This window comes from Nipponia nippon, unplaced genomic scaffold (assembly GCF_047370975.1).
Source record: "Nipponia nippon isolate SJK-2023a ecotype South Korea unplaced genomic scaffold, ASM4737097v1 scaffold_4, whole genome shotgun sequence".
Classification (NCBI taxonomy): Eukaryota; Metazoa; Chordata; class Aves; order Pelecaniformes; family Threskiornithidae; genus Nipponia; species Nipponia nippon.
The window spans coordinates 41,249,962-41,263,807 of NW_028262358.1; the positions used below are offsets into that span (position 1 = coordinate 41,249,962).

At 44.6% G+C, this 13,846-nt stretch overlaps 1 protein-coding gene across 6 annotated transcripts in view; it reads left to right on the plus strand.

The window, feature by feature from the left end:
• Nucleotides 1–12,425, plus strand: part of RGS7 (regulator of G protein signaling 7) — a 290,868-nt gene extending 278,443 nt beyond the window's left edge. For all 6 annotated transcript variants that reach the window (XM_087774359.1, XM_087774358.1, XM_087774352.1 and 3 more), the window contains one exon: nucleotides 11,850–12,425. In XM_087774359.1, coding sequence (XP_087630485.1) covers nucleotides 11,850–12,011 — 162 coding nt within the window. In that variant the 3' untranslated portion in view covers nucleotides 12,012–12,425. The remainder of the gene's footprint in view (nucleotides 1–11,849) is intronic.
• Nucleotides 12,426–13,846: the final 1,421 nt, after the last annotated feature.

Sequence of the window (13,846 nt, forward strand, 5' to 3'; positions counted from 1 at the left end):
TTTTTTAAGATTCTCCATCTTTTATGGTTCTTTTCCTTTGTTCCTCTGATCCTTGCTCCATTGATGCCTCGCGCATGTTCCTACAGTGCCCACTAATGCTCTTTACACTACCTCCCCTCTTTTATCTTTCTCGGAATTGAAAGAAATTACAAGGAAAAAAAAAAAAAAAAGAGGAAGCATTAAAGGAAAGGCAGGCCAGCGCTAGGGCCGGGGCTGATGCAGGTGCAGAACGTGCCTCTGACTGTGGCCTGATCTCAGGGGACCGTCCTGCCCCTGGGTGCCTGACTTTCCCCTTCCCCGCCCTGCTCCCACCAGCTCTTCACTCCTCCTCCAGCCAGTGCTGACCCAAACTCCCCTCTCTTTGAGATGTGGCTGGGGATTCAGACATAACCGCATAAATGCATCTTTAAACACCTAAGGTACTTCCCCAAGCTCCTCTGTGCATCAGCTCCTTTCTTCATAAAATCTTTACTTTGACTGGCAGTGGGGTTAAAGTATCCATTCAAAAGCTAGTCTGGCATGCCATGCTATGGCCACAGGCCACAGGGTGGCTCTTAGTAATGCCACCACCTTTGTTAAACTGTTCTCCAAATCTTTCCATAAAGCCAGGCTCCCGCACCTCATCGGGACCCCCCTGACTTGTCTGGATGTCTGTGCAGGAGCATGAACCTGCCAAAACAGAAGTGGAGACCTAGAGCATCTGACCTTCCCTTTCTTCTTCCCTCCCATATAAACTTAGCCCCAGTGCCCACGCTAATGTTGGTAAACAGCATATGAATGCCATATGTGACCAGGGCAGGCTTACAGGGGGCAGGCAGACCACTGGTGGGGATGGCGAGAGGTGGCTGAGGGGCCACCAGCAGAGCTCCAGGCTGATGGACGAGGAGCCTGGGGTGATGTCCTGGGGAGGAGGGTGCCTGTGCAGGGTGCCATTACACGGCGGGGACATCCCTCCTCGACTGGCAGGGAGGTGTCGCTGAGGGCCTCAGGAGGTGGGAGGGAGGTGAGTTATTCATTAGCTTAGGTGCATTGAACGGAGACGGGCCAAAGGAAGGCTGGGTGTGTGACTCCCCTGGTGCCCGCGGCTGGGGGACGGAAGGGAGCAGGTGCTCACGTCATTCACTCCAGGCATCGCAATTCAAAATAGATGGGGAGCTTGAGTTTCTTTCATGGTAACAGCGAGGTGAGGGGGTCCACAGAGCGATGCAGAGCATTTCGGTCTCTTATGAAAGAAAGTGTCTGTGGGAGGCAGGAAGGTTAAAGCCCAAGACTAGGAAATATTTCTAAGTCCTGGTCCATACTGGCCTGGGAGGTAGCTCCGGTGAAGCCAATGAAGAGGCCTATGGAAGCTCATGTTGTACCTAAATCCCAGATAAAGATTTTTGGGGAGGGAGCATAAATGTGGAATTTCATCAATGGATAGACTTTATTTAAAATGTTCTGGTGTTTTAAAAGGAGACATTAGCAGCAAACTGCTGAAGATACAGTGCAGACAATTAGATAGATAATGCTCAATTAATGAGGGAATTGGTTTCCAGAAGGTCGGTTTTAGGGAACAGTTAAGTTTGTAATTCCTAAGTCAGTTTGGGTTGCTCCATTTCTCCTTCCTCCACCCCACCTGAAGTACTTCTGGGTCCCTGACTAGCAAGGCCTTGCCTAATCTCTCTTCTCTTGCTTTCCTTCTCAGTCATTTTCCTCATCCTTTTCTGTCACTGTTGGAAACCCCAGGCATGAGGGAGTAACTGCAGCTGCTCTCCCACCGGTGCATTTGTGTGCAGGGAGGGATTTTCTCTTCTATCTTTATTTTCTTCCTGTAATGAGAACACTTGAAATGTCAGACTTTCATTTTGTTCCAAAAGGCTTCTTCCCAGTGCAATTCCTGTCATATAGACCCATATCATCTACTTTTTCTGTATACTTGTGTATTATCGACATTCAGACATTTTACTGGGAAAAAAATAACAAAACCCAAACCCAAAAAAACCCCGTGGAAGATCTGAATTTTAGATATTTCTTCTGCTGTTGGTCAGAGCTGAGTGGAACAATAGACAAATTGACCTCTCCTCCCTGCTCGAACCCCATTGCTGTGTTAAAACTGCACTTTGGGATTCCCATCTGCAAGGAGCGCTGAGCATCTGCTGACCTTTCAGTGCCTCTGTTGGCATCTCCAACTGTTTCTTCCTGCCCCAAACTCCCAGCGTACTTCTGCTGACATCAGAGATGTGAAACCTGTAAGACTGACTTTAAAGTGTAGTTACCCTTTGCTCAGCAGGTACAGTTGTGCTTGTGAGCTGGATGACAGTTGTGGTACCTTTTGGGTACAGTCGGGTGGGGTTGGGGTTTTTTTTGAAAGATGGTTTGGACTCCTCCTGCCCCAGACCACACCATGTGCTGTGAATGCACCTTTGTCTCTAGAAAACTTTTGAAGGCACCTTCATTCCACCAACAACATGGACTAGGGAGAGTGGCTTTGATCACTTTGCATCTTTTAATGAGAAAGAAAAAACCAAGGGCTTGGAGGCCAGAAGACCTCGAGGAATCAGAGAGAGAGTGAGAGAGGGGAAGGAGTGATAAAAATAAAAAAAAAAAGCATAAAAATAACACCTGGGATAGCGACATCAAGGCCCACCACCCACCTCTCATTACGGCTATCACTTAGTTTCTGTATCCTGAGAGCACTCACGGATGGCTGCCGACCTCCTACTCTGTGTGTTTAATGCTGTGACCACCGAAGCATCAGAAGAGGAGCAAGAGACCACAGGACACACGTGTGTTTGGTGGCACTGCCTGACCTGGGCGTCAGCACTGGGAAATAAAAGGCTGAGCGTTGGGAAGACAGGAGGACTTTGATCTATGTACCCTTCAAACCACATAGAGCCTGCTGCTTTTATTTTTCATCTATATAAAGATTTTGAATGTGCTGCCCCAATTGCGTTGTGTAAAAAAAAAAAAAAGAATGACGACGAGAAAGAAGAAAAAGCCTTTGCATGCCCAACGTGGTGAAGAAGTCTAATGTTGCCAGTAGAAGCCGCATCCTTTTCCAGTTCCTGAAAGCTCCTGCACCAGGATGGAGCTCATTACTCCTCATTACTGAAGCCTCGTGGTCTTGTGCGTGCAGCAGCAGCGGCAGCTGCCTACTTCGTCTTGCTCTGCCAGAGAAAAGCTGTCTGCAGCGGTCAGCATCCGTCCTTCATGTCATGCAGAAATGGCTGCTTCTAACAGCTCTCTCTCCTGGATGCTCCTACATTCTGTTTTATTGGTACTGACACGGCAGCACCAGCACGGCCAGTGTATCAGCATTGATCTGGTACAATGCTGCCAAAATTTTAATTTTGCTAAGGAAAAATGTGTAATCTGAATGGTACTACTTACTTTGACTTGCGTAATGCTGAGTATGAAAAATATTAATTACAGAAATTTATTGGATGGGACATTTTTGGTATTCCTTATAGCCCATTATTTGAGAAATCTAAATAGAGCATAAAATCAGGAACAAAGTAAAGAAGTCAAAACAATTTTCTTTATCATAGTAAAGCAAACTACTTTGCTGTTATCAAAAGTTTGCGCTTTTTTTTCCCTCTCCACCCCCCCACCCCCCCCAATAGTGCTGAAGTGATCATATGTCTCTTCTTTCTATTTGATCCTCCCCCCCCCCGGCTGAGTCTTGCTGATTTAGGCGCTGAGAACCGATATTCACCGGAAACAAATAAACCCGATTTTATATCCCTCCTCTAAACCCTGAGCTACGGGGGTGTTAAAAGCCGCCGGGCAGCAGCTGCAAGTTTGGCTTCCAACACTAGCAACCAAAAAAATCTGCCAGATGCCTGTAGTAGAGAGGCCCCGTAGCAGCCCGCTCCCCGGGACGGGGAGGGCTCCGGGTCCGGTTGCGGGTCCGGTTGCGGGAGCCGGGCGCGGCGGCCGGCGGCGCGCGCGGCGTGGCAGGAGTGACACCTCGTGGGGGCGCGCGGCAACCGCGGGCGGGGGCGGGGGGGAGGGGTCCCCCCGTCCTTCCCCTCTCCCCTTGCGGCTCCTGTTGCTGGGGCAAGAGCGGGCTCCCACAGAGAAGATGCGGGGTGAGGTAAGCAGGGGCGCGGGCGCGTAGGGGACGATCTGTGTGCTGAGGCTGGTATCGAACTGCGTTGCCTCATTGAAAGCTGATGAGAGCAACGTGGATTTTACTGATCAGCAGCTAAAACGGAGGCACAGCACAACTGACGGTACTTGTTATTAAAAAAAAAAAAATACAAAAAAACAACAAACCACCTTTCTTCATATCCCTATAAAACGAACATGGAATATTTTTGTCAGGCTACACCAGAGGAGAGCGTCTCTGTTAAGCCGGTTCCCAGGAACCAATGTCGCTGCACTACAAGGAATTGCTTCTCAGTTGTCGGGATTGTAACAAGATACATTAGGCTTGTCTCAAATTGACTTCAGTAGCTATGGGCACTGATTTAAATAACAAAAAATCAGAGCGCTGTGCCACTGAATATAAAAGTAGCCCTGAACGAAGAAGAAACAACGGCAGCCATGGGGCAAAGGCAGTACATCAAGGTCTGATTTGACTCTGGAGGCATGCAGAGGCTGAGGACTGGTGGAAGAAGCAGTTACACAGATTTGACTGCGAGTGCCTGGGGAGGCCTGGGCACGTCCCTGGGAGGGAACCCCGGCAGAGAGCCCCCTTCCAGCAGCCTGCCCACGGGGAAGGTGGGCTTTGAAGTCGTGCATGGGAGCACCGGTCCCGGTTGTTCCCCTGGTTGCATCCAGGGCAATGGGATTTTGGTCCTATGATCTGTAAGCAAACAGGCTGGCCAGAAGGAAAGCTGCTCCCCTCTAGTTCTGGTTTTAGGGGGAACCTCTTGGCGAAGGCTAAAATATCACCAGTTAACCACTGCCAAACTGCAACAGTACAGTCTTTACAGCTCTCCACACTTGCTATCTGTATCTTGGTGAAAACAACAAACCAAATCTAAAAACTGTGCTTGTATGTCATGGGCTTCCACCTGCATAGTTAAATTATGTTTTGTGGGTGCTGCAAATACATGGGTTTCATTTCCATTGATTTTGGGCTGCCTTTGCCCTCTTCTCCAGAGCCCCTAGTCCATGTGATGGGATTGCTGAGAAACTCTGACTCTGTATTTCAACCTGTTCCATCTCATTTTTTTTGCATATCCCATTCCAGCTTTACCAGAGAACCTCCACTCTGTCTAAGGACAACAGGCAAACCAGGGCTGTGCACCCTAGTGACCTCAGATGCTGAACCATTTTGGGGAGGCTTTTCTATGGAGAATCATGTATGCGGGGAGCTACTCATGAGCTTTGAAACTCAGAGGATGAAAGAAATGTTTTTTCTCCATTAGTAAGAGATAGCCAACTTTCAGAACATAATGTTTAATGAAAAATATATTAGGTATTTGTATGTAATATTTTTTTATGTCTGGAATGGATGTTATGGAAAGCAATCGTCCCGGCTTTAGAGGATGGAGAGAAAGTTTGTCTTTGCTTGGATATATAGCACTCCCCTTCGGGATGGTGTCATTTGATAATTCCTGCCACATGTTCTTATGAGTAGGATGTTTTTGTTTCCTTACTGTGTCTCCCCCCAAGTCCTGCTGGGTAATATTTCAGATGGTCACAGTCAAAAAAAGCATGTGACAACTTCCAGATGTTCAAATAATCAAAGCGATCTGCAGATCTAAGGGAGCACACCAACAAACAAATGAAGGATAACTTGAAGGGCTGCGGTCTAGGTGGGGGGTCACGTTCAGAGGTGGCGTAGCAGGCTGAAGGATAGTCTTTTAATATCTGGAGACGTCACTGATGTCTACATCATTTGCTAAAAATGAGACAGTCTGATGATGTGGCTGGGCAGGCAGTAGAAACCGAAAACACAGGGTCTGGTTGTGGTTTTCCCGCAGCTTGGAGCAACACTGGCTTCCCAGGGGAGCGAGGAGGGCTGTCACGGTGTGGCATAGCTCTGAGCTGAGCTGAGCTGGCTGCTGGGCTCCAGCTTGTGTGATGCAGCTGGGTCTAAGAAACATGACCATGCCCTGCTGCCGTCCACACCACCACCGCACCAGGGGCCTGCATCCTTGCTGAGCTGGCAGTGCCCAAGGCAGTGCTGCATTCAGCTGAGAGAGGGGACGACACCTCTCAGAGCAGGGAAACACGCCTGCTTCTGGCTTGCTCCTAGCTGGCTTGCATAGGCACCTGCTTAGGCATTAGTAACTAGTTCAAAGGTGGAGTTTGGGAGCCCTTTATCAAAACCCTTCATCATCCCAGGTGATTTTTGTTGGTCCATCCTCCCAACTTTATAGAAACAGACAAGACAATTGAAAATGTACAATGGGACACTGTATTCCTCTTTGGGAATGTAAAAACATTTATCATCAAGAAAAAAAAAGCAATCTGATATTTGTAGAGGTGAATGGGCACGGTTGTGCGGTGCATCACGTATGGCGTGGCAAGCAGGAACAGTAGGATGGAGGCTGCATGTCGCTTACTGCTGTGGCGCAGGCTGGGCGATCCTGTCTCTGGTCACAGGAGGGACAGTGTTCCCACCCCACAGGATCCTACAGCAAGTCTGCTGGTGCCTTTTCGTACGCTGGCATTTCATGTGGCAGTGCCTCTGCTGCTGACGGCACGTTCTTCGACACAGATGCATTCTGCATCTGCCTGCTGTGTGTGCCACTGGCACAGCTCTGCTGGAAAACTGTTTTACAAAGCCTTCCATGTGGAGCAGTGATGGGGAGGAGCAGCCATCTCCTCCCCATAATAATAATAATAATAATAATAATAATAATAATAATAATAATAATAATAATAATAATAATAATAATAATAATAATAATAATAAAATTAATAATAATAATAATTTCTACTACTACTGCTATTGCTACTACTAATTTGTGTGGAAACATTGCTGGCTCAAAACCTGGCTCAGCTGCTGATGGAGAAAGGAAGATCTGATCACATCAAGGGAGCTGCTGCAGTTCTGAACGTTACTGTGACTCCCACAGGCTGATGCTTTTGAAGTGTAACTACTTGGGAGATTGCTACTGACTATTCTTTCCCCTTGGTAGTAAGGCTTTATGTGATTTTTCATGCAATCCTGTATGGGTCTTTTACCACTTCGGCAGTAACATGCTAGCAAATTCAGTTCCACACTAGGAAAAGGAACACCTTTGTGACAGTTTGTCCCTCATCAAAGGTGGCTTTTGTCAGTTGGGCTCTCCATATTGCATTCCCCAAGAATTTGGAGAACTTCTGGCAAGATTGTTCCTTGGTTTTGTTCAAAGAATCCCTTTGTATGTCCATAGAGGGGGAAAGAGCAATACACTGCTCACCTGGAAAATCAGACCATGATGCCCATGTGCGTGGAGGGGCTTGAGCCTGAAAAGGGCATTGGCAGCAGTGTGGGGGCCTTAGAGGAGGCACACCACAACATGGGCGAACACCCAGGAGCGAGGAGGATGCTGCATCTCACAAGGACACTGGTACCTGAATGTGCTGCAGGGAAGTGGTGGCAATGAAACATTAGATCTGGGCCATATAACAGATATTTATTGTGATGAGTCATCTTTGTCCTGATTCATGTCTGTAAGGCTGGGATAACAAGGTCATCTTATGTGGTAAACCCTGAAAAGGTTTGGAGGACTGCGTTCTGCTAGCTGGAGCATCAACAGCATGTGTTTCTATCATTTATAATATGGTTGTCAAGACTGCAAGCTCTTTGCTGACGTCCACAGGGAAAGTTATAATTACCTATGTATAGTAAATTAAAAATGGAAACTATTCACTGCACTGGAAGCTGACTCAAGAAGGATAGATCATCAGTGGGGAGACATGATAAGGAAAATAAAGCTACTGCATTACAAACCAGAAAACTGTGGGAGAAAAACCCCAGTGGCCTCTGTCTACTATCTACCCATCTATTGGTCATCCACCCGTCTCTCTACTAGCTATGTATTTGGATGTTTTTATTTAAAAACCAGGCAAGGGAGCAGTACGGGGAGGTCTGGTTGGGGCAAGAGGAAAGCGGCTAGAGGACCTTTTCCCTGGTTGGTAAATCTGCGCCTGGTCTCCCTTCAAGACTTCGTAGTTTAGAAAGAATTGCAGTTTGTTTTTCAAAAGATGTGTCAGTCTGTTATGGATTAAGAAGACAATATGCCTTCCACATTTGCTCTCCCTGCAAAGACTGATTTTTGGAGGATTTGCTAGTCACTTCATTTCAGACACATTTCTTAACATGTTCGGATTTCTTTGTGGTTAAACTTAGACTCTGTCCTTCCTGAATCCTATAAGGCTTGCTGTGCGGTGTTTGTCCTTTCATGGTCATTACTGATACATACCCACTGCACCCATTGTGCTCTACTAAAATCATTTCATCAGGGTAAAAATTACAAATTAAAATATTCTCTCAGAGGGAGGAGCCCAAATATAATTTTGTAACAAAAATTCCCCGATCATTTCCAAACTGAACGTAATTGAAAATGAAAGATAAATCTTTCCCTTTACTACTACCCAGATGTGATCTTCCCAAAGCTTCAGACATGAATAATCTCTCCAAATTTTCCAACTATTTTAGTATCCCAGCCATACTGAACCCAGCCTGTGGCTCTAGCACCCATTCAGGAAACTCTGCAGGTAAGGCCAACGCCTCACATCTCTGTCCCTCAAAATCAATGGTCACACATCTTTTACTTTACTTTCTCAGTTTTTGTTCCCTTCCATTGCTTGTTTGCAGCTGGACCTCCATTTTTCCCTTTTTAATGGGAACTTGGGAAGTTTCCACTACTTTCCTGTCTCTGCCTCTTCTTTCTTTAGAGTCTCTAGTCTCTTTCCCATATTTTAATAGCCATCGTTCTCTTCTGTTGACTGCAGATCTTGGCCAAATCCTGATAAAGTCAACAGAAAGGTTTTCCCTGGAATTTTAGATGCATTTCTGTTGTGTTTTTTCTTTCCTCTCCTTATTCTTCTTGCTGCCTGGCTGGCTGATTTAAACAAATATTTTCAGAACAACTTGTCCTCAGTTGACTAAACTGGTAAATAACGGATAAATATAGTTTTGATTGGGAACAGCTTTCTGGCTAAGGATGGAGAACAGCACTAAAGAAGAATTTTTCTCACCTTGAGTCATGGGATCTCGTTGGTTAAATTAAAACCATTTACTTAACCTGCCTGTACAACACACAAACACCAGAAATGTCCTTTAGCTGTACTGATATTTTGTGCTGCCTACACTACATTAGCTACAACCCCTGGGTAATAATTCTATTTTGTGAAACAGAAATAGCCTGGGTTTCTTTCTTTCTTTGTATCAAAAGCAGCACAAATTTAATTTATAAATTTAAGCAAGGGCTCGGCCTTATTTTTCCCCATCGTTCTCTTTTTCACCATCTGGAAAGGAAATGTTGTTCTGTCATAAGCTTCAACATGTAACAATTGTATTATAAATTCCTTGGTGTCCTAAGGCTGGCTACCTACCTCTGTAACTCAGTCCTGCTGTGACAGTACTGTCTTCTTATCAAAAGGTACTTCACCGAGCCTACAAAAGGGATGTTGCTGTGTTTGTTAGGATGAAATTTTGCATGTTGCCTATGAAGCATAGAGAGGACTTTTATAAATATTTTTCTATGTGCTCATTCACACGGAGGGGCTAGAAATATAAGTATTACAGTCTTCTTGATATACGTAGTAAAAATAAAAACCCAACTCGCAACAGTAATATGAATATAAGTCATTGTATTCTGAATTTCTATTGTAATAAATTATAGCAATAGTTCACACAACCCAACTATTATCTCAGATTGTCTCTCTGCAGAATCACAAAAACAATCTGAGTCATCCTGACTTGATTCATGTTCAGTTCCTGTTTGGGAAGGCTTCCCTTGCCATCAGGCTGCTGGTAACGTTTTTTTCTGTGAAAGCTCAGATTCTGTACAACAGTCCCACAGTCTACGGTGGGTTCTGCAGCATGAATCATGGAAAATATGCATCCCTGCTTACTTGTAGCTGGTTATTTTTGCAGAAGTCCATGTGGAAGAAGAGCTATGAGATTTTTTTTCTATGTGATACATGTGTCTTTTTGGCACTCTGACGGGAACTGTTTAATAGAGACTTATCGAACATATCAAAAGATGCTCAGCATTTGAAAGAGGGAAAACAGGTGGAGTTGACACGTAGGGGCGAGATTGGGTACGAACCAGTTTCAGAAAAAAAGAGAGTGAATTTGCCTTTATGAATAATGGAAGGCATCAGAGAGTTGTTTCCCTGTTTCTCCCAGGGTCCTCTTCATGGTCTGTCACTAAATTCTTGTGAAACTTTTATTTATCTTTGTTGTGGCTTTCATTTCATCTACATATAATATGTTATTTCAATTAGTACATGCAGAATATATTATTTCAATTAGTTCATGGAGCTGATTAATTAATAAATAACTTTGGCACTCTCACCTGAAAAGCATGATAGAAGCAGAGAAAATGATTTCTATTTGCCAGCCTTCCTTACATCACTTGAGAGAGACGTCTCTGAGCTGAAAATGCAGCACAGTAACTCTATATAATATCTTAGACATGAAGTGAACAGTAATGTGTGACTTCAGGGAAATGAAGCTACCCAGAATAACGATGATACTAGCTAACATTTCTGCAGCTGAACAGTTCAGTAGTGAGCAGCTTTGTTCCTGATAGAGTCCTGCAAAAGCACGGTACTAATTTTACTGTTAGTAACAGAGGTAGTACTAAGGGCCAGTAAGAGAACAAAATCATCACTTAAAACATTGGAGGATGTTACAAAGATTAGGGTTATCACATATAATGGGGATTAAAGGAACTCTAGAAGAAAAAGTCTGAAGTGCTTGGTCATGTGATGGCAGATGAGAGAGCAACAGTCATTTATCCAGTGGGCAAAAGTGAGGTCGGACACAGAGAAACAAGGCGTAGGGGCTGCGCGTGCTGTTGGGAGCACCCTCCATCGGGGAGCAGTGAGCTTAAACAGGACATGCCGGGTTGTGTGCAGGGCATCAGCTGGACGTAAACTCCAGGAGTAAAATGGGTCGAAAACTAATGTGACCCCTGGGAATATGCATTTTTGGCAGGGAGGCCTTGTTTCCTCTGTACGTGTGTTGAGCTCTGAAGCACGGTGCTTGCTTCAGGCACTCCTAAAGACTGCCTGAAAACCAGAGGGGGTGCAGGCAACAGCTCTGAGAGCAACCAAAGACTGGAAAGCACCTTCTAGTAGAAGTTGTAGGTATGCAGTCTTTTAAGCATATTAAGAAAAGGTTAAAGGATTACCGGTTACATATGGTAAGTATTTACTTCGGGATTAACGCTCTTCCAACCTAGCAAATAAAAATATAGAAAGATCTGGTGGCTGGAGCTGGACAAATGCACAGGAGGAAAAGGCTATGCATTTCACCAGGGAAATACTTAGCTACTGGCGTGGATCGCAATAGGTTATTGTGGCTTTTCTACCATGAGTAATTTTTACATCGAGAATAGATGTTGTTGGGATTTTTAATCCAAAAGATGTACTCTCAAGTTTGAACTGGATCAAAATCAAGGATGTTCTGTGTCCTAAATTATGTGGTTAGGTGACCACATGGTGACTCCTGGTTTTATAATCTGAAAATCCTTTTGCTTTGACAAATAGGGCTGGAGGAGTTTATACTGTGATTGAGAATTTGGATTCACGGATGCTCGTTGTGTTTACCGGGGTCAGCACTCACCTTTCTTCCTTCTCCTGAACCACCTTAGCACTGACTGGTCCCAGCTGCAGAGCTGCACTAGGCAGACCTGTCCTGCCTAGCCCAAGGATGCTCCTTTTTTCACTTATTTCTCTCCTCCCAGGCTGGAACCCCACATTCATTTTTCCGAGGAGCCAGGAGCCACCTTGAACCGGGGAACTTCTGTAGCACTTTGAGAGTAACGATTCACAAAGACCTTACAGCTCTGAACTACAGCACACACAAAGAACACTTTTTTTCTAGCGACTACAAAATGCTGCAATGAGCTTTGCTCAAATGAAACCTCTGTTAGCAGTAGTGGAGCTTTGTATGTTAGCCACCAAGGATCTGACTATCAGATAATTGTGATTATACATTCTCTTCAGAACAACTTGCATTATTTAAGAAGAAAATCAAACTCCAATCAAGCTTTTCAGAGGTTTTGAAATATTCAGATGTAGAGCTTCCAGCTTCCCTGTTTTAGCCATTGGGGTACAGTGCAAAATGCTGCTAAGCAGGCAATAGTCTCAGGATTTATTGCAGTGACTGAACTTATAAATATAGAAAGTTCACAGAAAAGCCTGCTCTCGTGAACTTTCAACCAGCATTTGCAAACTAAGCCATAGATTATTTACATAATAAATTGATGCATATCTGTCCAAATGTTTAATAAAGATAATATGTGAGAAGCACGAAACAAGTCATTTTCCTCTGCAGTAAAAATATATTTCTTCTATTGGATACAGGACAGCGGCAATAGCAGTTTAAACCTTTTGAAGCTTTTATGTTCAGAAAATGATACTCTGACAAGAAGTATACCAAAAATACAGGTCTTAGAATGGGAATTGTGAGGTCAGATGAGACCAAAATTTGGTAAAGTAATGACTGAATTCGCTTTAATTGAGAGAGAGAGATATATACGCACCATTTAAATAAGATCTTGATACCAAAAGGTAAACTGAACTGTGCAATGTGATCCAGCAAAGTCTGTTTTTATAAATGCTCTTTGTCCCCAGGGAGACATGGGGAGAGTGGTGCTATTGATTTTAAAAGGTCAGATCACCTGTTTCTGGTTGCTTTGGCTATTGGAATATGCCTGGCCTGAAAAGGCGAATGCTTATTTGGCCTACATTTGCCATATACTCTACAACTGCCTGCTCCCTACACGTGCTCTCTCTCTCCCCCACAAAGTACTGATCGAGGACACCTGAAATAAGGTGCAAGCAAATAACATGAATTACATCTAGACCATCACAATAATGGTGACTTTTATTTCCCGGGTGGTCCCAAGAGACGTGAACACAACCTCCAGCCCCAGGCTGACGTTTACTGTCCTGTTGCCAGTGCATCTGGCTCTAGGACTGGGACTCTGGTAAGATGAGTTGAAAATACTATTTCTTCCCCATGCACTCATGTACCAGTTGCAACTCAAATATATTGAAGAATTTTTCTGTCTTTAAATATATCTCCACATATCTGCATTCCAGATTTATATTATTGCCAATTCACTTTACATTTTGCATCACACCAAGTGCCTACATTAACTGTTGATATTTGGGCTGGACAAGACAAACAGGAGGGAAGTGAGGAGATGGGAGAGACTAAAATGTTGGGTGAGTGTATTAGTAGCATTTCTAAGCTTGAGTCTGGGTCTACTGAGTCTTTGGCAGCACATTTTCAGTCTCAAAACTGGAGTAGTGTTTGCCCATCAACACTGGGCTGTTCCCGTGATGGGAGCCCGTTCTGTCCCACTGTCACTAACCACACCTGTGGCATGAGGTCTGCCACTCTGTAAGCACGGGTCTGCTCATTTACCTTGCTTAAGTCTTTTCACTTAAGCACACACATGCATACACAAAATGCTTTTTTTGAGTCTAGCTCCTTCAGCCCGAAAGGATGCAAAGATGCCCATGCTTCTTGCTGCCAAAGGACTCCTGAAGACTTGCATTTTGGAAGAGGTAAGTAGCGGAGGAGATGGACCGGCAAAGGTGAGAAGGAGCATTCCTCAGAGCTAGGAATTATAGCACAACTCTGGTTAAGATCCCAAGCTCCAACTTTATTGATTAAAGAACGTCTAGTGACACTAAACGCTGCTCTACTGCTGGTATTAATATCAGGCAA